We start from the raw sequence: 23498 nt of genomic DNA on the forward strand, positions 1-23498 counted from the left end.
CAGCCTCCTGACTAAAGGGATGAGCCTGAGTGTGTGCTATTCTGCGCGCATCGGCGGCACTGCTACCCTGACGGGCACCGCCCCCAACCTCATCCTCAAGGGTCAAATAGACAAGTGAGACATCAGCTCAGTTAAATACGTTCAAATCAGCTTGTCCTGCTCTTCTAATGGCTCATTTTTCTTCCAAAGGCTCTTCCCTGGAAATGGAAACGTGATCAACTTTGCCAGCTGGTTTGGCTTTGCTTTTCCCAACATGGTCCTCATGCTGGCAATCTCCTGGCTCTGGCTTCACTTCATGTTTCTTGGCTTCAAGTAAGACAACCAGCGTTTGAAAAATGAAAACTGAACTCAGAAAAAACGCAACAGCAATTGAAAAATATGAGAATAAAAGCAAAAAATCACCCAGATAGGTCACAAACCGGGACTCTGAGTCTGTGGGAGGGATCGATCCTTTAGTGGAGGCTGAATTGGCCTCATTTAATGTCCAGGTGAGTTAATCAGTCAGACTGAGATGCCCTGCAGTCAACGAGGATACCCAGATAACATTTACAGTCATTCTTTGCAACTTTCTCTAGACTCTGAACCGGGTATTATTTACCTTAGTTAGTTAGAAGAAACGACATTCATACCCCAGTCAGATCAAATGTTCTGGAAAATCGTCTCCACAGAAGGTAGACCGCAGTCAGAGGGGGGCAGAGTACCGAGCATTTACACTCAAGTAAGAGCAGCACTACTTCAACATATTCTTTCTGAAGCAAAAGTAAAAAGTAGCCGTCCAAGAAATTATTCAAGCAAGAGTAAAAAGTATTTAGTGAAAAGTCTACTGAAGTACTGAGTAACTGATCAAATTATCAGTCATTTAATATTTAAAAATTACATCATCAGACTAAACAAAAACACAAAGTTAAATGGAAATATTGGTGACTAAAATGACAAAAAATAAAATCAGGCAAAAGAAAGTTTGTCCAAATCAGTTTCTTTCAATGAAAAACTTATGAAACTTTAACAAAAACTGCAGGTGAGTGTCTGTGGCTGGTCAATTTTGGTTATTTTTAGTTTTGTTTTTCATTCAGTGGGTAGAGAATCCAGAAATTTTACTCAAGTAGAAGTAAAAAGCATAGTAAAAATACTCCTGAAAGTAAATAAAAGTTACATAAGTAAATGTAACTAGTTACTACCCAGCTGACTGCAGTCCAGTCTTATTTTCCTCCTAGTGGGTAGATGGCTTCTCATGAACATCTTAAAATCTAATAGCTTGTTTTTAAAATAAAAAATGCTATCAAAATGCTATCTGTGTAGCTCTGATCTTTCTGCTTGTTTTTATTCACCCAGCCTGAAGAAGTCTTTTGGTTGTGGCGTGAAAAATGACAGAGATAAAGAGGCGTACGCAGTGATGAGAGAGGAGTACAAGAAGCTGGGCGGCATGAAGTTTGCTGAAGGAGCAGTACTCACCATCTTCATTTTGCTTGTGCTCCTGTGGTTCACCAGAGAGCCAGGCTTCATACCTGGCTGGGCCACAGTTCTCTTCAACCAGGAGGATTCGTGAGTCACATGGTTTCCCTTTGTGTTGCATTTTATGATTTTAATTTAATATTTCAGTGTTGATTTCAATATTTTAGTGGAAGTCTCTGGAGTAGATGCAACAAATATTTTTGAATGGGTGTTTTTCTTGCAGTAGTGAGTAATTAGTTTGGAGAATCAGGTGATAATTTTAACGTGTGTGATCAAATAATAAACTCAGCTCAGGTTGGTTCTGTTTCAAAACCATAACACCACATGCTCTGATGTTGTTGCACATTTTCTCTTGACTTTAAATACCTTTATGCTGAACAGATTTCTTTCTACATATTTCACACATGTCAGATTTTCAAAACATAAAATACCAGCTGGTACAGAAAGGCTACAGTTTCAGGCCTTTAGTTGACCCACTGCTGGGTTCTGGTTATGAGTAAAATGGTAAGATCATCCAAAATCATCCTGAGAAATTATTGAAATAAATATTTTAGATGACACTTCAAAGTTTCATTGCTTCCTTAGGTTTGTGTCAGATGGAACAGTGGCCATCTTTATGTCAATGCTCTTCTTCGTCATCCCATCTCGGCTGCCCTCATGTGGCAGCTATGGTTTCACCGAGGCAGGTGAGATTTTACCTTGACCTTCATTTTTATTTCTCGTAAGTCTAGGCAGTCTTTCTTAAACTTTTTATTAACCGTGACGTGAGTTCAAAATGTGACACTGCAGTTAGCTTACCAAGGGATTATGTTTAAAATTAACGATAGATAAATGACTTATGACTGGGTCTCTAAAAGTTTCTCAGGGTGAGTAGCAGAACTTTTGTTTTTGAACTCCATGTCGACTTGCTCATGGTTTTATGTTACAGGTAAGAGCATTAAGGCACCTCGAACTCTGCTGAGCTGGCAGGTGGTGCATGAGAAGATGCCCTGGAGCATCGTCCTGCTGCTGGGAGGAGGATTCGCTCTGGCTACCGGCAGTGAGGTGAGAAGATTTTAAATTACGGTAATGAAACGTTCTGCTGTTTTACCAAGTTATTGCTGGAATATGTAGATATTTTTGACTGGGTCTGAGCTTCCTCTGGCACAGGTGTGTCAAACTCATTTTCATTTTGGGCCAAATCAAGATCATGAATGTTCTTAAAGGGCTGGTTGTGTCTGAATATATTGATAAAACCCTTGAAGAACCAGCTAAAATATTAATAAATTCTTAAAATTAAATTCTTGACATTAATTAATCATTAATACCTAATCAGGGATTAATGACCATGATTAATGGAGGGACAGTAATCAGATCCTCCATTATTTTGTGTTTGTTTTTGTGATTATCTGAAATAAAAATTTAAGTGTTTGCGGTACTAAATTAGAAATATTTGCGATATTTGCACTTATGTATGACATCAATTAAAGCCGAGGCAGCTGTTTAATACAAGTGAGAAAGTTAGTATCACTTAAACTCAATGTTTTTGCCAAAAATCTGCAATAAACTCCCAATTATGCACTAGTGCAAAAGAGATTATTTGATTTTGCGTGAATTTTCACAAAACTTTCTCAAGAAACTGGAGGAATAAATGGATAAACTGCTTTGATTTGATTGATAAAATAATTTAAACACTGTTATTTTGGCGGTTCTACTTATTTGGCCACATAAAAACACTACGGCGGGCCAGATTTGGCCCCCAGGCCTTGAGTTTGACACATGTGCTCCAGCTTCATCTCCTCATAAAGGGATCTTTAGCTATAATGGAAATTTCTCAAACTGATGTAGATTAATTTGTTTAGAATCAGGTGGTCTTAGCTCAGATTAGCTTTTCCTTCACCTGCTTTATGTTTCGCTTTATGTTTATCTTTGCAGGTTTCAGGTTTGTCTAAATGGCTTGGAGATAGTCTGGCTCCCCTGCAGAAAATCCCTCCGTTTGCCATCTCCATTCTGCTCAGTCTGCTGGTGGCGACATTCACCGAATGCTCCAGCAACACAGCAACCACCACCCTGTTCCTGCCCATTCTTGCTTCTATGGTAAACTGAGGGAAGCATACTGTTTGTTGTCACATATGCTTGTTATTTATTGGTGTTTACATTTGTTTTGTTTCTCTTAGGCCACAGCGATCCAGATACACCCGCTTTACGTGATGCTGCCTTGCACCATTGCTGCCTCTCTTGCTTTCATGCTGCCTGTTGCCACGCCACCCAACGCCATCGCCTTCTCTTTTGGAAACCTCAGAATCTTTGACATGGTGAGACTTAATCACATCAATACACAACCATGTGGTTCATTTAAGAGGAAATGGTGACCCAAGAGTGATAAATTCACTAGAATGTGGTTCTTTGCTTCTTCAGGTGAGAGCTGGATTCATGCTGAACATCATTGGGATCCTCTGCATAAATTTGGGCATCAACACCTGGGGATACGTCATGTTTGACATGGGCACGTTTCCTCAGTGGGCCAATAACACCCACAGTAAACCCTGAGCCACGATAACAGGAGTTCATATATATATATATACATAATGACGTGAGGTCTGGTTAAACCCAAAAATTATACCTAAGTCCAAGACATTACCCGAGTAAAAAAGTATTTGGTAAAAAGTCAACTCAAGTACTGAGTAACTGCTCAAATTATCAATCATTTAATATTTAAAAATTACATAATCTGACTGACCAAAGTGTAAAGTTAAGTGTAAATTTTGTACTTTAAAGACAAAAATGACAATTAATGTAAGTAAAACAAAATAACAAAATCAGGCAAAAGAAAATGTTTCTGAATCAATTTTCTTTCAATATAAAACTTATAAACTTGAACAAAAACTGCAGGTGTGTGTCTGTCTGGTGAATTTGAAACCCAACTGACCACTTATCTTATGTGGATAAGTTTTGATACTTTAGATACGTCTTTGTTTTATTTTCTGTTATTTATTACTGAAGTCAGTTTGTTTCAGCTGTGGTTGGTGTTAAAGCGCTTTATGAATTAAACTTATGTTGATTAAATAAAATTAATGTGTCAGGATCTTTATTCCCCTAAGATGACTAAAAAAAGAAAGAAAAACAACTTTTTTCAGATTTATACATTTAAAGTTTTAGAAAAGAGAGTAATAATTATTGAGTTATGTTGTGTACATATTATTTTTCTATACACTTTCTATAAGCAAACTTTATTCACTACGGTATTCTCAACATGTTTATATTTTTGCTTAACTGTTAGGTTCATTATTAAATCTGTTTTTATTACTTCCTGTTGTAACATACAGAAAAACATGCCTGTAATATACTCTGTTATTTTATAGTAACAATTTTAAAGGACAGATAAAACAATACTTTAGGAAACTACTAACAATGTAAGTTTCATGTGAACTGAATATGACACCAGGGTTAATTCAAATTACATGCTTTCTGTCATTTCTTTTGTTTGTTTTAATCTAATTTGTAAAAATGTTTTGTTGTTGTGAATAATGTAATGTTTGGGCTGTAAAAATAGCAGCTATTGCTGCAACTAAATGTGGATCCAAAATAAACCAACTTCAGTTGTTTATTTTATTTGTTATTTAATCAGTATGTATTTAATAAAAAAATAAGAACATTGCAAAGAGTTTCACAAATAAATGTGAAAAATTATTTTGTTACAAAGGAGCAAAGTTTTGTTTTATGTTGGAAGCGACCCCTGCTGGTCATTGGAGGAACTGTAAAATAGTATTTCACATAAAATCACAAACTTCAATATTTATATATTGGGATTTCATGTTTTTATATTTCATGGGATATCATAGACAAACACAAAACAAATTTTGTTGATGAAAAAAATGTTTTAAAAATTATCAATCCTTTAATGGATTAATCAAACCATTTATGGTTTGATAAATGGTTTATGGTTCAGGATAAGTTAGTGTCTTGTGGATCCAAACAAAATCCCATATTTCTCTTTTTTTGCTAAGATATAAAGAATTTGTTGAAAATGTTTTGTGTTGAATTTTAAACCAAAAAAATAAAAACAGGCTATACCACAAATTTTACATCTTTGTCTTTTTATTTTTCCCCATTTATTGTTTTTATTAGGTTAATTGTATGTTTTCTTCTGTAAACAAACATCTTACAGTGCATTTGTAGTTTGAAAAAATTGCCTTTTTCCTTTAAACATTGTGTAACTGCATCAGACTTTCCATTTTATTGATCTCTGGGGTAGATAAACAACCAAAAGCAATAACACAGAGGTTTCTTCTGCCAGATTTAGTCGCTCTATCACTGATCTAGACTTTTAATCTATATATAGAATTAGCCGTAAATATTTCCAGATGCATTTTTCTTAAAATGTTAAATTTTAAAGCTATGGCACCATGGAAAGATGCAGAAAGTGTCGACAGAAAGATGACGCCAGGCGTTCACTGACAGAGGTTTGTTTCTCCCGTTTACCAGCACTAAAACTTTACAGTCACAGTGAGTTTACAGTTATATTATATATTTGCAGATATTCTGACCCAGAATACCATCCTCCCTGCCCATTAAAAAACCAAAATCATAACGATTTAATACTCTTAAGTGGCGTACAGCAATTAAATTAGGATTGCATGTGGACTTCGGTTGTCAGTAAAATCTGTCATTAAGTGATAGTTGGACTGCTCCCATTTCTCCAATATCTCAAAGGAACGAAGCTGAGAAAATACAGAACTACTGAATCTCACAAAAACATTTCCACTCTGTCAGAACTGCTGTTGCTCCAACTAACACACCAAATGGCAATCTAATTATCAATTTGTTTATAAATATTCCTGTTTTTATGATAAATATTAATCAGTAAGCAAGTCAGCTGCCTGACTGTCGATGAAAAAGGAGTTGGCTTTAGTCAATCATCAAACCAGTTTTCATTGTACGCGGTATACTGTAGAATATTCACTCATATAAAAAACCTATTTGGTTTTTAAAATGAACATATTATAGTGATGGTGTCATAATAAAACCATATTCTTTCCATTTGATTACTGTTTTCTTGTTTTACTATACTACTACTTCTAGTAAGAATGCAAAATAACTGCATGTTGATAACCAAAAACAAGGTTTGTTTTTATTCCAAGATGGCAAGTCTGACAATTGTTTTTTTTTATACATCTCTGTTTTGGTTTATAGTTGTGGATTGTACAATCTCTTATCTCACTTATAAAGTGCAGGAATAAGTAATTTATAAAACACACAAAATCTTAGGAGGGAAATCTCTTTTTTTATTATTTCACAGCTGTTAAATTTTGCATTCATATTCAGAATTGACTGTTTCTTTACTGCTTTACTGATAAGAACTTATTTTATTGATAAAAACATTTAACTACAGAGTTGATATGAAACGAGAGCTTTGGTGTGAAAATTAAAAGCAAGGCAAAAAGAAACTTTAAAACAAAACAACAAAAGTAATGAAGACAATTCATATGATCAATAAATTATAGTAATTGAAACTATTGATTAGGATTTAATTTGCTTTTCCCAGTTGAAACATCTTGGATAACACATTCAGAAGTAAAACTTGGCCTGTTTTTTCACCTCAGTTTGTGAAACCCGAACTCTAGCAGATCTTGTATTTCAGACTGTCAGTGGGCTCCATCTAAACTGTATGCACGCCCTCTGACCTTTGGTTACACATGATGGAGCTGGACTCTTTCACCTGATAAACCTGACCATTGTTTGTCTATCATTGACTCCATCTGTCCGCTCCGCCCCCTTCTTGCACAGCTGCCTCCCTCTTTACCAGCGGCTTTATTTCCCTCCCTGTCCAGGATTGTGGACAATTTGTTGTTGAGTTAATGTTTGATGTACTAACTTAGACATAGAGAGTAACTTGCATTTGCTTTTTCTTTTTTTAACCAAAGCAGATTCCTCCACATCTCCACTGTTGGATCTTTGCTGAAGTTTTCCCACCTGTCCGGCTTCTTCTTCCTCCTCCTCCTCTTCCTCACACAACACCAGTGTCTGGATCAGCTTCGCACCTACCTGGCTTTAGCAGAGTTTTCTAACACTGTGTTTTTTGTTAGTTTTAAAATCATCATGGATTGGGTGTCGGATGTGTTAAAGTGGTTGTGGTACCACAGAAACTACATCATCATCGTCGTCACGCCTCTCGCCTTTCTTCCTCTGCCTCTGACCGTTCACCCAGAAGTGAGTAAGAATGAGCTTCACTGTTGAAATCAGAGTAATTTTTGTTTTATCTCACCGTTTTACCATTTATCTGACTGTGTTCTTACTCAAAGCGTTGATGTCAGATGTCCAGGTGATGACAACATGTCTAAACTGAGAGGAGAACAAATAGTGGTCAGCTGAAAATTAGTCATGTTTGGTCAATCTGTGAACTTGTCATCCAATCTGATGTTTGTATTCCTCCAAAAATCACACCAAATGGCAGAAAATGTTAAAAGAAGTCAAAGCTAAAGCTATTTGGTACCAACTTTACATACTGAGATTGATTTTTCATTAAATTTCTTGGCAAAACTTTTGCAAATGAATTACAGAGATTATAGGAGAAATATAGGAAGAAAATTTTACATGTTCAACAACAAAACATCTCCAGACAATCTGTAAAGTTACTTAATTATCTCAAATAACTGCATTAGGAAACATGATGTTTTCTTCTGCAATCACTTGCTCGATTGATACAAATGAAAAGAAGACCAAAAAAGTATAATTACATTAGATAAATGTAAACCAGCATGATAGTTTGAAATTCTTCAGAAGTAAAAAATGTCTGTAATGGTTAACAGTTACATCAATGCAATCCTGGCTGTTTAGGTTTTACAACCCAAAACTTTCTTTTCATTTGATCAGTTTATGGAAGGACTAAGAAAGGAAAACAAAGTTAATTAGTTTCAGAAAATGTTAAATATTTTAGTTTTTATAATTTATTATTGGAGGCCATTTTCATCAACAGTCAACATTACTGAAATCACATTAATGTGGATTGAGCCTATTCTACACATCTGATGCTGCTGTTTGTTCGGATGAGTTTGATTTTTATGTTTTTGTAAAAAATCCTTTACAGCCATTTTTGAAAAGTAAATGACAAGGTTTTTATCCATGACCAGATTTCTTATAAAATCCAAAACCTGGTCGACTCTAATGTCTTGTTGTCAAAGCTTCCTTGTCAAAGTTTTTTAATGTTCTTTCTTTTTTGTTTTTGAACTAATAAAGCTTAAAAGTTACAAAATGTTATGAAAAACTGACCAACAAAAGGCTCAAATGGTTCATAAGACTGAGACACTCAAATAGACTCACTACTGTTTATCAAAATAAATAATGAAGGAATAATGTTGCATTACCTTCTAATATGAAATTTACAATTAATACCCAACGTTCAATATTTTTGGTGTGAATAAATATTTGGAACCTGCATAAAGGATTTTGTCAGTGGAAACCTTTGTGTCGGTTAGTTTAAACGGTGTTTTATATTTTTACTGAGGAACTATAAATACTGTCTTATGAGACAAGAGCACAACAAACAGTTTGTTTTAGGATCAAGGATTGCTATTATCTGCTTGATTATCTGCTTGTCTAAAGTCTTATTACCTTTTAAAGAGATGCAGAGATAAGACAAAGAACATGAATGCTGTATAACTTTACAGTAACTCAGCGTCTGCCTTTGCTTCTGTGTGCCTTTGCTTGAGTAAAATGTGATAAAATGAGCATCAGTTTTTAATATACAGTCAAACGTTTTGTCCCTTCCATACTTTTCTTATTGGTGTATGTAGCTGATCACAGTTTGTTCAGATCTTTTACCCAATATGCTTTCCGAGAAATTACTGCAGATGAGATTAACATCAATGCCATGGTCCTTGAGCCACTTTATTACTTTGCACTGTGACACAGTGCTTCATTATGGTGGGAACAGAAAGGATCAATGGCATACTAAACCTGGATTATTCTTCTTGGTAGATCATTTGATCCTGTGTTCTCAGACACCAAATCTACTGCATGCTTTACTGTCTACATCTGGGGTGTCCAAAGTGTGGCCCAAGTTCAAGAAAGTTACAAATTTGGGCTTCCAGTAGAAGTATTTGATATAGATCAGCGTCACTTTTTCAGGCCGTTGACCACTTACCCCTTTTATCAACACTCAAAGACAATCTAAGTCGAAATTGCCCCCACAATAACCAATTTTATTGAAATATTAGTCTCTTAACTCATTGTCTTGTTACTCTGAATGTGAAGGGTGGCGCTGTTCACATTAAAAACAGGAACACGTCACCTGGGGGCTTTTTGAGTTATTTACAGATTTTGAAAGTATGGATTTTAAACTTTCCAATAATGTTTTAGGGCTATTTGTAATTTAGAAGCATAATAAAATAAATATCGACTTGCGTTGGCAAAAACAAACATTTTCTTTCAGCCAGTAGATAGTCCAACATAAATAATTTTATTTTAGGGGTTAAGATGCTCACCGCCATATTGCATTCAGCACAGCCGCAGACCGAGATCTGTATCCCTGGGGCATGCTATGGTAACGTTCAAAAATAAAAGTTCTGCAACTCACCCTAAGAAACTTTTCACTGGTATCTTCTGCCTTTCTTTTTAGTGACCATTATAAGCCATTTATCCATTATTATTTATAAACACAATAAGCTAACTGTAGCGTCGCGCCTAGAGCTAACGTAACGGAAAATAAACGCATGCAGTACCTCGCGGACCATTAGAGGGCGCCCACGGACCACAGTTTCAGAAAGACTGATATAGGCGGATACTTTTATTTCAAACAGGAAAAAGGTAAAAACAAACATGTAATTAAAGATTTTCTGTCTTTAATTAGGACAAAATGATCACAAACAAGTAAAAGATTGGCTGCAACACAAAGAATTCGCTTTTTGCCTTCTCTTCAAGAAGTGATTTTTACTCAAAAGCAAACTTTGCTTCACCCAAATATGCTTTTAATTAATTTAATAAGCTTGGCTAAATACAGCAAGCATTTTCAAAGAAAGAGTGACTTAAATTCTGATTTTATTCATCAGGATTTATTAAACCGTGTTCTATTTTTATAGGAAAAGTATTTTTAATAAGGCAAATCTGCAGACCACTTTTTAAGTTTTGGATCTAGATTCTAGAATAATTTACACACAATTTTCCAGCAACAAATCTGACTGCTTTATTTGTTTAAGTATTGAATGTTTAGTCTATTGTTGAGTGAGTAAAAATCCATTTTTTTGGCCTTGAGTCATTTTAATTCAATGATTTTGGTCCATGTCACAAAACATTTGAACAAGCATGCATGGTCTACATGCAATAACAAACATGATGTCTCTCCTTTCCCTTCATTTACAAATGGGTTTAAAGATTTCCATCCCTACAACAGGTATCTACTGTTCATCCTTCAACTTCCTGCAGAATTTAATCCAGTCCTTAAAGCAGAATAGGCACTTTGTGAGTCTTAGTTTTGCAAATTTGTTCTCCAGAGGTCTTTCACCTCTTGATGCCAAAATTCAGGACTAGTGCAAAGACAACTCTGCAGTCTAATCCTCAGCTGAAAATGGTTTGGAGGATTTCTAGTAAATTTCACTGACTACTTCAGTTTGAATGTTCTTGATTATTGACTGATGACCAAGACGGGAGGGAAAAATGTGCTTCATCCTAATATAAAGATGACTTCAGACCTCTATTTTAAATTTGTGTGAACGTAAACACAACATTTCTGTGCATAAGGAAAATTTCTTCATAAGCATCAGTTTAATCCTGGAGCTAAAATATAATAACTTAATCTCCACCAGCTTTCTTTAGTGTATGGAAATGAATAATATTTGGTTGCTATGTAAGCATATTTGTGACTAACCTGTGTTTATATTTGTTTGTGTGTGCAGTATTCACAGGAAGCAAAATGTGGCTATGTGATCATCCTGATGGCTTTGTATTGGTGCACAGAGTGCATGCCTCTGGCTGTGACTGCTCTTCTCCCCGTCGTCCTGTTCCCAATGATGGGCATCATGAAGGCTGGAGATGTAAAGTTCCTATTTATACTTTTATATTTCATTATGTAACATTCTAACCATCAAAAATAATACTTTGGTTTTTTTTTAAAGTAGGTATGTTTCTTGATCTGTTTGTAGAAATATACAGGAGAGTTAATTGAGATTAGGCTCCAAAGGGAATTTCTGCCATCTTTAAAAGGCCATTTTCAATAATTTCATAACTTTGCATTGAGGTTTGTTTTATTAACATTTATAACACATAAAGGCTATTCACTTCATTTTGATGCAAGTGTCGTTTCATGGATGGGTAGACTGAGGTTTCTGGGGTTGCTGGCGTTTCCTGCTCCATTCCATTGGGGTGGGTATGTCGGAGGTTGTAGCTTGTACTTTGGAGGGGGGTTTGCACTTTTTTGGGTGTGGGGTCGCTGATATTTTAGCTGGTCAGGAAGTGACCTTGGGGCTAGGCTTAGTGTTGGTTATCCTTGGGCTGAAGCTGCAGTGATGACGACGCTTGTTTGTAAGGTTGCAGGGTGAATTGATTGTGATCTGGTGTTAGGTTCTCAGCCTGCTGTGGTTGCATGGCTTCTACTCAGATCTATTTTTGGTCTAGTGTGGCGTCATGAAGGTTCATTGTGGGATGCTGTGTGGTGGAGGGGTGAGGAGGATATAGCGTATGTGAGGGTGATAGGTGTTGTATGAAGTGGTAACACCAAGAAGGTTTTGCTTTCTTGGTGATCTCAAGTTCTCGAGTTGCACCTGTCTATAATTTGGAGGACCATCCAAAGTATGAAAAATAGTGACTTATAGTCTGGAAAATATGATATTTCAAGTGAAGGATCATAGTGAAAGTTGTAATTCTCCATTAGACAACAATTCTAAGTGCCACATTAAAGAAAAAAAAACAAAGAAAGTGTGAAACAACAAAGAATGTCTCCGCTAGCTTAAGATAAGATATATCAGTTTTAAACCTGCTTCAACGAGGGGTTGTTCTGTCTCCTGTTTAGTGCATTTGAGATATGGACTCACATTAAAGCACTAACAGTAAAGATAAAAGCTCAATCTGAATTGGCACTTCGGTAACTTTAATATGTTTGGCCCCAAAGATAAGGAGACTGGTAACAAAGGAACTGAGCAAATGTGTAAAAATTACACAAGAAACTTTGGATGACTGTGCTCAGATTAACTGTAATTTCTTTTAGACATGAATCAATATTCTTGTTTTTTTTTTTTCAGGTCAGTATTGAGTATTTGAAAGACTCCAACATGCTGTTTATGGGCGGTCTCTTGGTGGCCATTGCAGTGGAGCACTGGAACCTTCATAAACGCATCGCTCTCCGTGTTCTTCTCCTGGTTGGTGTTCGTCCAGCCCTGTAAGAGCTTAAAGCCTGTGAAGCCACAGATACAATCAGCAGCTGAATCTTGATAAAAACAAATCATCATCCAAATGTTTCAGTAATTAAATGCCCAAAGAGTCCTATACCAACAAGAGTTCATTTCTTTAATTTGGTGATTATGATTTAAAGCTAATGAAAACCCGAAATTGCAACTGGAATCAGTCCTTTGAGACCCACAACCTTGCAAGAAGCATCTTATCTGGACTAAAGACAGAAAAGACTGGACTGCTGGTCAGAGGGTCCAAGGTATTGTCTTTGGACAAAAGCACATTTTACATGTCAATGTAGAAGAGTGGAAAGAGACACAATCCAAGTTGCTGAGGTCCAGAGGAAATTTTCCAGTCAGTGATAATTTGGGGTGTTATGTCATTGCCTAGGTCTGGTCCACTGTGTTTTATCAAGTCCAAAGTCAGAACATTCATCTACCATGACGTTGTTTTAGAGCACTTCATTCTTCCCTCAAATGACAAGCTTTATGGAGATGCTGATTTCAATTCCAGCAGGATTTGGCACCTATCCACTGCCAAACATGCACCGTTTATTGACCGTGACAAAAGTTGCCCAGGCTAAGTATTCACAAAAGATACTGTGGAATACACTTTTAATCGGGCCAACATTTCTGCTCTAAAATTCCCCTTAACTTTGGGTTTTAGCCAATGAGCAAAAATTGTCAAAACTGAGAAATCAAATGCATTTAGTATGCCACTCATTGTGTTCAAAACTTTTAGTTGAATTATCTGCACAAGTTAAAGTCCAAATAATATTTTCCTGAACTATACATACTCCTTATCAACTGTTTTTCAATATTTTAATTAAATTGAATATAAATAAACAAATATTCATCTCAAAGTGGGTCATGTTATGCAGCTCATGTCAATCATAATCGTCTTTCCTGCACTCTCACAGGCTGATGATGGGATTCATGATTGTGTCGGCCTTCCTGTCCATGTGGATCAGCAACACGGCCACCACAGCCATGATGCTGCCCATCTCTCAGGCTGTGCTGCAGCAGCTGCAGGAGACGGAGACACGGGCAGAAGAACGAGACCTCCAGAACACAGCAGAAGATAACCCCGGGTTTGAGATGGAGAGCAGAAAAATCCAGGAGGGAATCCCAGATGAGAAGAATACAGACACAAAGCTGCAGCAGGAAAATGGAATAGGTGAGTAAATCTCAGTAGTTTGGAAGGACATGTTATAGAAAATAATTATTTAAATAGCCTTTTCACTTTGTGGAAATATAGTTTTGCCTCAAGTGATTCCAGAGTACATAAGGGAGAACAGCAGGAAAATTACAGAGGAAAAGTACAGCCTCCTGACTAAAGGGATGAGCCTGAGTGTGTGCTATTCTGCGAGCATCGGTGGCACTGCTACCCTGACAGGCACCACTCCCAACCTCATCCTCCAGGGTCAAATAGAAAAGTGAGACATCAGCTCAGTCATATGAGTTCAGAGGGTTTAAATTATTGTCCTGCTTCTGCTCTTCTAATCACTATTTTCTCTTCCAAAGGCTCTTTCCTGAAAATGGGGGTGTGATCAACTTTGCCAGCTGGTTTGGCTTTGCTTTTCCCAACATGGTGCTCATGCTGGCAATCTCCTGGCTCTGGCTTCAGTTCATGTTTCTTGGCTTCAAGTAAGACAACCAGAGATATGAAATATATTGAAGCAGTTTCAAGTATTTTGGTTGTACCTAAATTGTTATTGATGAAACAAAAGCTGAACTCAAGAAAAACCCAAAAGTAATATCAGATACTAAACACTCTGGGACAAGGTCTGTGGGAAGAACAGTCAACAAGACCAAGACTAAACAAATAACAGGAAACAGAACAAAAGAAAAGTTAATTGTGCTGATCTATGAACACAGAAACACAACATTCTTAACATTATGACTGTGATTAGGATGTCCTAATGAGGACTGGACCATACTGACTTAACTCCAGAAAAGTAAACAGAGAGCTTATTCAAGCCATCTCAGAAACTTTGATCAATCGCAAAATAATTTTAAAAAAGCAGGTACCAAAAACCAACTCTACAGATAATTAATTACCAAACCAGCAGCTTGGGTCACAATGGTTAAAATGTCGATCTATCAAATCATATTTTTCCATGAAAACTGCTTATTTAGTCAATTTAGGTTCAAATTACACATGGCACAGTCACCTGTATACTTTGACAGGTTACCAGTCATCTGCTACAGTTACTTTTTACTAAAACTTAACTAACCCCAAGATAATGATGCACTTAACAGAAGAGAAATATAACAGCAGCCAAATTACTCAGTTTAATGACAGATACGACGAAATATCATCTGGTACGAAATAAATACACAGTTAACTTTACAGACAACATGAATCTTCAATACACCTTCCTCCCAGAGGTAATGTTTCCACTCGTAACAAAGTGCTAAGCTAGCATTAGTGTGGTAAGCTAACATTAGCATGTCTGCGTTTTGTTTTGATTTGATGTGCTGATATTGAACATTTTTTACTGCTGTTCTAGTTTATCCTGTGTTGAGAACTGTTATGGAAAATGACCACTTTGAACATCTTAAAATCTAATGGCTTGTTTTTAAAATAAAAAAATGCTATAAAAATGCTATCTGTGTAGCTCTGATCTTTCTGCTTGTTTTTATTCACCCAGCCTGAAGAAGTCTTTTGGTTGTGGCGTGAAAAATGACAGAGATAAAGAGGCGTACGCAGTGATGAGAGAGGAGTACAAGAAGCTGGGCGGCATGAAGTTTGCTGAAGGAGCAGTACTCACCATCTTCATTTTGCTTGTGCTCCTGTGGTTCACCAGAGAGCCAGGCTTCATACCTGGCTGGGCCGCTGTTCTCTTCAACAAGGAGGATTCGTGAGTCCCTTATTTTATGTTACTTTAGGTTAATATTCCGTAATTTTTTTTTTCTTAACAGAGTATCAGTTCAGATTGTTGTTTATGTTGGTTCAATCTCTAAACCGTGTGTTAGGTTAAATTTAGTTCAAATCGATTAACTAAAGACGTCCGCTACAGCCTTTCTTTTAGTGACATAGTTTGGCCGCCATCCAGCAGGGGGCGCCCGGTGGTCGTCCATAAGCTGAGCTATTGAAAAAAAGTTAAAGATTGAGACAGATCAAAATGGAGTCACGTGTGGAATAGAAGCTACACTTTATGCGGTTCTGTTTTGAAATATCGACAAACTCATTAATTTTCACCTTATTAGCGCTCATTCAGTCGAGCTGCATGACGGAGTAGCACCAATTTATAAAAAATACTGAAGGCTAAGCGAGGATGGTATGACGGAGAAAAATGGTAACATAATGAAAAAAACATTGTGTCAATAAGCAAACTTGAGGGCTGTGTAATGAATTTACTTAACTTCGTTTTAATGTTCCTTAAAGAGCAACCGCTTAAGTATGAATATCTACGTTATATATATTCTATAAATGTCTTAGTTTATGCATGTGCGAAATCCACAATTTTCTATTTATTCAGTGAGTATTTAAATTCAGTCTTCTTCATGCATGAGAAAACTAAATATTTTTAAGAAAATGGCTGCTTATAAATCAATTTTAGATTAACTTTAATCCATACACATGCTCTGATGTTGCTGCACATTTCATCTTGACTGTTGTTACGTCCACTAAGGGCACAACATATTTGAGGACACGAGACAAAAAAATGAGGGTTCAACAAAATATTTTATTCATAAATTCTCTTCACTTTGATTTTCTTAGTTCAGCTTCTTCTGATTTTCTGTGAAGAAAATAAGAGTTCAGGCCCTCAGATCCCGTGTCCCAAAAAAAAAATAAAGAAAAACAAAACCTCAAAAGTATTAACAGAAAGTTGGACCTGGTGAGCCGATCAAACATAACAAAACGGTACAGCAGGGGGCCAACCCTGTACAGGGCCGTCGAAGCCCCTACTAGTACCAGACTAAAGCAGAAAGAACCTAATGGAAAAGAAAGATCGAAAACAGGACAACCGGTCCCACCAGGGCAAAAGCACAACGAAAAAACAAACAAACAAAGGCTAACAGAAATACCACATGGCAGGCTGGAAACCTCAGCTGCGGCCCACAGCGGCTGGACTAGCGCACACCGCGCCTGGTGGTGGTGGAGCGAGCGGAAGCGAGTGGAAGGGCGGAGCCCAGGCGGGGATGGGGGAGCGTCCTCAACATGTCGAAAGCCAGCCTATTTATAGGCGGACCAACAGCACCACAAATTAACGTAATTAAATGACCAAAAAGAAATTATCCAAACTCCAAAATATATTAACAAAAGGTCATTCAATTAAAGTCTATAAGAAAACAAAGAAAATAAATAGACAAAAATCATAATGTGCCTGAAGCACATAACAACTGTAAATACCGTTTTCTGAACAGGTGTTATTGTACATAATGAAAAATATGTTACAAATAAATTACAAAAATATTTTTATATAGCAAAAATTAGAGTCTTGATGTGGAGATTTTATTAAAATCTTTATTTCATGTTATAGTTCAAACGTTTTTATTGAGACCTTTTTAAGTAACTTGCGTTGTTTCCTTAGGTTTGTGTCAGATGGAACAGTGGCCATCTTTATGTCGATGCTCTTCTTCGTCATTCCATCTCGGCTGCCCTCATGTGGCAGCTATGGTTTCACCGAGGCAGGTGAGATTTTACCCTGACCTTCATATTTCTTGTCATCCAAATTACTTAAGTGTATATATTAAAATGTTTCTTCATGTTACAGGTAAGAGGATTAAGGCACCTAGAACTCTGCTGAACTGGCAGGTGGTCCATGAGAGGATGCCCTGGAACATCATCCTGCTGCTGGGAGGAGGATTCGCTCTGGCTGCTGGCAGTGAGGTGAATAACCAGAAACATCACATTTTAAAATTCACAACTTCGCTGGTAGTAGTAATCTGTAAGCTGCCACAACTACCATAAATTATTTCATTCTCCTAAACTTTATTTATTTATCTGCTCATTTATATAGCTATTTCATTTCTTATATGCTTTAAATTTAGTCTGTAGGTTATGTATTAATATTTAAACTACTTTTATTTATTTTACATATTTTTTATATTCACAATTCTAAAATATTTTCTGAATTCTTTCATTTTCTACTTATTGCTTATTTTGTTACTTTTCTAAAGTATTTTTATTTACAATGTAATTAACATATACCGGTGTAATATTTATGCACTGTAATTTATTAATGTTATTATTTTATAATTAGAATTTTTACAATTATTTTTATTGAAAGTTTTTATTTCTTCTGATAATTTTTTTTGCTCATCAATTTTATGCTAAATCACAGAATTCAGATTAGTTTTATTTTTGGTAATTTGTATAAACAAAACAAGTAGTTTTACAATACCAGATTCATCTTGGATTATTATTATGATACATCTTAAGTTAAATTATGATTAATAATGTAATCAAATAACTTGGGGGATACATTTATGTTTTTGGAAATATAGATAATGTGTGATAATGCCATTAGCAGAGTTTGACTGGTACTGGAACCAAATGTGCTTCAGTTTTACCAAGTTATTAGTGAAATATGTAATGATGGTGTCCACTATTTCTTTGTTTTGTTATAATTGTAATCTCTCAAACTGATATAAATGTACTTTTGCTAAAGAATGTGTGATTTAGGTCAGATAATCTTGGGGTAAATGTTCCTGTTATCTTCCCACATGGATATTTGCAACTAATTCTTTCATAATCTCCGCAGATATTTAACATTTCCTTCACCTGCTTTATGTTTCGCTTTACGTTTATCTTTGCAGGTTTCAGGTTTGTCTAAATGGCTTGGAGATAGTCTGGCTCCCCTGCAGAAAATCCCTCCGTTTGCCATCTCCATTCTGCTCAGTCTGCTGGTGGCGACATTCACCGAATGCTCCAGCAACACAGCAACCACCACCCTGTTCCTGCCCATTCTTGCTTCAATGGTGAACTGAGGGGAACATACTGTTCGTTGTCTCATATGCTTGTTATTTATTGGTTTTTACATTTGTTTTGTTTCTCTTAGTCCACAGCGATCCAGGTACACCCGCTTTACGTGATGCTGCCTTGCACCATCGCTGCCTCTCTTGCTTTCATGCTGCCTGTTGCCACGCCACCCAACGCCATCGCCTTCTCTTTTGGAAACCTCAAGGTTATTGACATGGTGAGACTAATTTAAAAATCTAGTTATTACTCACAACCATATGGTTAATTTAAAAAGAAAATGGTGAACCAAGAGTGATAGATTCACTAGAATGTGGTTCTTTGCTTCTTCAGGTGAGAGCTGGATTCATGCTGAACATCATTGGGATCCTCTGCATAAATTTGGGCATCAACACCTGGGGATACGTCATGTTTGACATGGGCACGTTTCCTCAGTGGGCCAATAACACCCACAGTAAACCTTGAGTGGAAGCACTGCCTGTAATGGCTTTTAAAGAATTTCTCTATCTGTTAGCACAACATCATGAGGTGGGGTCTAATCAGAGCTGAGTATTATACATTTGATAACTTATTTTATGTATAAGTTTTGATGCATAAGAGACATTATTCAGGATTTTCCTGAGTCCCATCCACTGACCAGTAAGAAAAGCTTTTAAAAAGATACAACTGTCTTGCAAAATTAAAAAAGTCAGTTTGTCCAAATTTGTAAAACTTAAAGGTTTCTATTCCACCAAAGATGACAAAAAATAGACTTTATTTAAATTAATACATATCATAGATGAACAAAGCAGACTATTGTATGATTATTTAATTATGATATTGTGTAGATATGTTTATTCAGCAGCTTGATGAAGTATAAAGAAAAAACTTTAATCAGTGCAATTTTTATCTTTAAATCCTCTTAACCTTGTTTAACTGATAGGTACATTGTTAAACCTGTTTATTACTTCCTGATGTCAAACTCAGAGCAGAAGAAAAACATTGGAGGCTTTTTTCCATGTACACATTTTCCGGAAAGTGTCTTCACCTCATTATTAATCTCATTTACAAATGTTGTACATATCTTTCAGTGATTTTTTTAAAATCCTGTTACTCTAACAAACATAGTCTTACATAGAAAGTTTAAATAAATGTAAATTAACTTTATGTGTTAATTTAATTTATTGCTGAAAGTTTAATTACAATAAGTTGTAACTTTGGTTGCATTTTTGGTTGTGTTGTGTTTTTTGTTGTACTGTTTTCATCACAAGCACGTTTCCTAACTTGTAAATATCACAGAATATGACTTTTTGATTGTTTACATACTGTACTGTTTTTTAAATCAAATTTTTGAAAGATGCACCATTTAGCTACTGAGTGAAAAAACACAGGCTTGTTCATTTAAACTCAAATTGTCAGGATGAAGTGATTTTGTCCTAATAAAATGATGTTAAAATATTTGTTTTGGTTTGTCGTACTTGTAGAAAATTGTTTCTGTGGGTCTTTTACCAATTCACAGATAAAAGCAGACAGCCAAGGATTCAAATCTTGTGAAAGTCGACTTGTGATGAGTTTGTCTTTAAACAGGATTATGAAAGCATTTTTAGAAGAAGATAAAAAAAATGCCCAAGTGCCCTGGTTTTATTAACATTAGAAGTTGATTGAGGGAAAAACCGATATTTTGTAAACATTTATAAAACAAGGTTTTTATAAATCTGTAATTTTTGAGAGTAGATAAGTTGCTGCAGGGATATTTGAGAAAATTTCTTTGTGTGTGAAAGCTGCACTTTAGTACTTTGCTACTGTAAAGATGAATGGACAATCTGTGGCTTACTTAGTATTTATCAATGCTTTTGGGTTTTCTAGGCTCTAAAAACTAATTTTGAAGATGTACTGAATACAGCAATCTCTCAGGAAGCAGTGAACTCTTTAGGTCATTCTTTACTCTTACTGTCAGGAAACCTCCAGCTTTGGAGGAACGCACTGTACAATGAGGCCCCGTACTTTTCTGCAAAGTCATCAGTACAGGTCACTGACACTGAAAGGTAACAAAGCTCCTTTGTTTCTGCCGTCCGTACATCTTTAGTGCTTTTCCGTCTTCCCTATCAGGTCACATGTTTTACTGCCGAACTGAACAGACTTCCTTATGTTAGTGGTATCAAAATAGCCAATTTGACCTCAAATGGTTGAGCTGAACCCAAACACTGAAAAATCCATCATAGCATTCACATCAAGGACATTTTGAACATGACCTACATAAAGGATCATGTAAGCACAAAATTTATTTTAAAGCATGAAGAATGAATCTCTTCTAGTCACGATTATAAAAAATAATCTTTTTTTTTTTTTACTGCTTAAATTCTGCTTAGCTAGCAGAGCTTAGCTAGCTGCTGGCTTACATAGCTAGCGCTGCTAGCTTAGCTAGTTCTAATAAGAGGCTACATGAAGCTTCATCTCTATTTCAGAAATAACTGAACTGTTATTTTGAAATAATGCTGTTTTACTAATAATATTGTACTGCTTGATTGTTATGTTTTATTATCTGTTTGCCAACATTTTGTTTTTAATAAATTATGCCATCATGCACTGCAAACCAAAGGCTCTTCATTAAATATTTTACCTTAAGCCTTATCAGAACTTTCTTATCTTCAATTTCATTCATCATCATGTTTCTGACATTCGTCCATTCAGAGCTAAACTCCTGTTTTCAATATGTCACTAAATTGTGCCTTTCTCCTCTCAGAAAAGGGAAAGCAGCAAATCAATAGCAGGCTGGTGTTAATAAATCTTTGTACTGTGTGTACAGATGAAAAGTCTGTTTGAAGGATAACTGTGAGATAAGAGGGTGCCAACAGGATGTTAAAGATGTGAAAGTCGCTCTCTATCATGTTTATTACAAGAGAGAGTGTAATAAACTAAAAATACACAGGACAAAGGGAGTGTGCTAAAGTAAAGTTTTATGCTTCTTCTAAATTACCTGTGATATGCAGAGGGACCTAAATCGATTCAGATTTAATTAAAAAGCAATTTTGTTCTTTAATTCAAATCAAATAGTCAAGGCTTTATTAAACCCAATGTTGTGTTTTGTTTGTTTACTTTTGTTAGTACAGCTAAATCTAAGCCCTTACCATACACAAAAACCTTGAAATATATCACTGTGTGCTTTTCACTTTTTGAATTAAATTACTAAAATAAATGTTTTGTCTGTAAAGTTTTAATGTTTTAAGATGCATTTGTCTGTTTTCTGTTTGTTTCTCAATGAGCACAAGAGTCAGGACACTGTAATGCTTCAAAAAGTCCAATAAATCTTTATTGTTCATTTCTTAAGTCTCACCAACATCTGGAAACTTTAAATAAGTTCAAAATAATTTGTACGACTCACAACAAGTCATTTACAAATCTCTTCTATATATTTATGAAACATGTTCCAACAAAACATTGAAGTCAATTAGTTTAATTCCCAATCAAATCCTGTCTATTATTCTCTGGCGTCACATTTTGAAACTTTTACCACATTCTTTTTTTTTTTTTTTTTTTGCAACTATAAACCAGAAACAAATCCGGGCAAATGTGAATCACATAAAAATGTGTCTTCTATAAGGATCTGAAGACACATCTGGTTTCTTTTCAATTGATTACTTGCTCTTCACTCCTCTGGTTCAACCAACATGTAGACATACTTTAAATTAGTCAATAACACAACTAATCAAAACATATAATGGATCAAACCAGAAAATACGTAAAAATGAACATCTCCCCTCCTAAATATCAGACAATTATTTGGATATTTCTGATTGAAGTGTGCATATTACAGTTTAGAGGCATCTCATGACAGACCTCCTTCAAACAAAAGGAATTTATTAAGCACACTCAAAATCACTGGAATATGTAGAAGTGAAAATAACAAAAACGACTATGAGGCAGAAATCAAGAGAAATAAATGATTTGTTGAACGCAACAAGAAAAATCCCAAATATTTTATTGTGCTACGTCTTTCAAATGTATATTTCTCTAAACCAAAAGTTTGCCTGAAATTGTAATTTTTCATCCTTCATACAAAGAGGAGATGACAAACTTCACTGCAAACCAAAAAGTGAAACACAAGGCTGTTAAAAGTACAACCCAAGCACAGATGACAAAGTGCGTTTCTGTCCAGTTCAGACCAGCCACCTTTATGAGTTTCTCTGTAAAAAAAGTTGCACTTTGAGCTAATACAGCACTTACATACGGCCTACAGTTATTACAGGTCAACGTAGTCGACAATCAAATCCGGAACGGAACGAGACGAAACGAATGTCTCATAAACTTCCAACTAATCGGGGCTTACTGTGGAGGAAATGAACTGACAGCTTCTGGAAATCTACTTGACCTTTGCGAGGCAGATTAGAACATTGCTGACATTTAAATAATATTCTTTATTTCACCAGAGAAGTGTTCATGCCTCAAACAAACTTTTACACAGGGAGAAAGACACACACAATCATACAAAATGGCAGCAGACACCCTCATACACATAGATAAAAAAAAAAAAATCACCCGTTGAATCAAATGATCACAATCTTCCCAAAACTGTTACTGAAGACCTAAAAACACACGTTTAGAAATGTGAGATTTGTTCCTACTGTGCCTTGAAAAATTATTTATACCAGTTGAATTTGTTCACGTTTTGGTCCCATTACAACCACATACTTCATATTTTCACTTGGATTTTTTACGGATTGTTTTGAAGTGGAAATAATATTTTTAATATCTTTTTTCCAACAGGTTTCATGATGAAACGT

The 23498-nt window shown here is 35.8% G+C and overlaps 2 protein-coding genes and 1 long non-coding RNA gene across 3 annotated transcripts in view; 2 read left to right on the forward strand and 1 right to left on the reverse strand.

Moving 5' to 3' along the window:
- Positions 1–4235, forward strand: part of LOC103141924 (solute carrier family 13 member 2-like) — a 9708-nt gene extending 5473 nt beyond the window's left edge. The window contains exons 4-11 of the mRNA XM_007557753.2: positions 4–114; positions 190–312; positions 1333–1542; positions 2038–2138; positions 2381–2496; positions 3367–3528; positions 3609–3746; positions 3850–4235. Of these exons, the coding sequence (XP_007557815.1) occupies positions 4–114; positions 190–312; positions 1333–1542; positions 2038–2138; positions 2381–2496; positions 3367–3528; positions 3609–3746; positions 3850–3981 (1093 nt within the window). The 3' untranslated portion in view covers positions 3982–4235. The remainder of the gene's footprint in view (positions 1–3; positions 115–189; positions 313–1332; positions 1543–2037; positions 2139–2380; positions 2497–3366; positions 3529–3608; positions 3747–3849) is intronic.
- A 3031-nt stretch (positions 4236–7266) lies between these two features.
- Positions 7267–20175, forward strand: LOC103139161 (solute carrier family 13 member 2-like). Its single transcript, XM_007553647.2, has 12 exons — positions 7267–7641; positions 11322–11459; positions 12663–12799; positions 13730–13986; positions 14068–14245; positions 14334–14456; positions 15464–15673; positions 17351–17451; positions 17534–17649; positions 18579–18740; positions 18821–18958; positions 19072–20175. The coding sequence occupies exons 1-12, from the start codon at positions 7531–7533 to the stop codon at positions 19201–19203; spliced, it is 1803 nt and encodes a 600-aa protein (XP_007553709.2). The 5' UTR covers positions 7267–7530; the 3' UTR covers positions 19204–20175.
- LOC103139155 (uncharacterized) lies at positions 12596–13816 on the reverse strand. Its single transcript, XR_476377.2, has 2 exons — positions 13728–13816; positions 12596–12814 (listed from the first exon to the last, which is right to left on the reverse strand). It is a non-coding gene; the product is annotated as an uncharacterized LOC103139155 (long non-coding RNA).
- Positions 20176–23498: the final 3323 nt, after the last annotated feature.

Source organism: Poecilia formosa, unplaced genomic scaffold (genome assembly GCF_000485575.1).
Source record: "Poecilia formosa unplaced genomic scaffold, Poecilia_formosa-5.1.2 Scaffold3, whole genome shotgun sequence".
NCBI classification, from domain to species: domain Eukaryota; kingdom Metazoa; phylum Chordata; class Actinopteri; order Cyprinodontiformes; family Poeciliidae; genus Poecilia; species Poecilia formosa.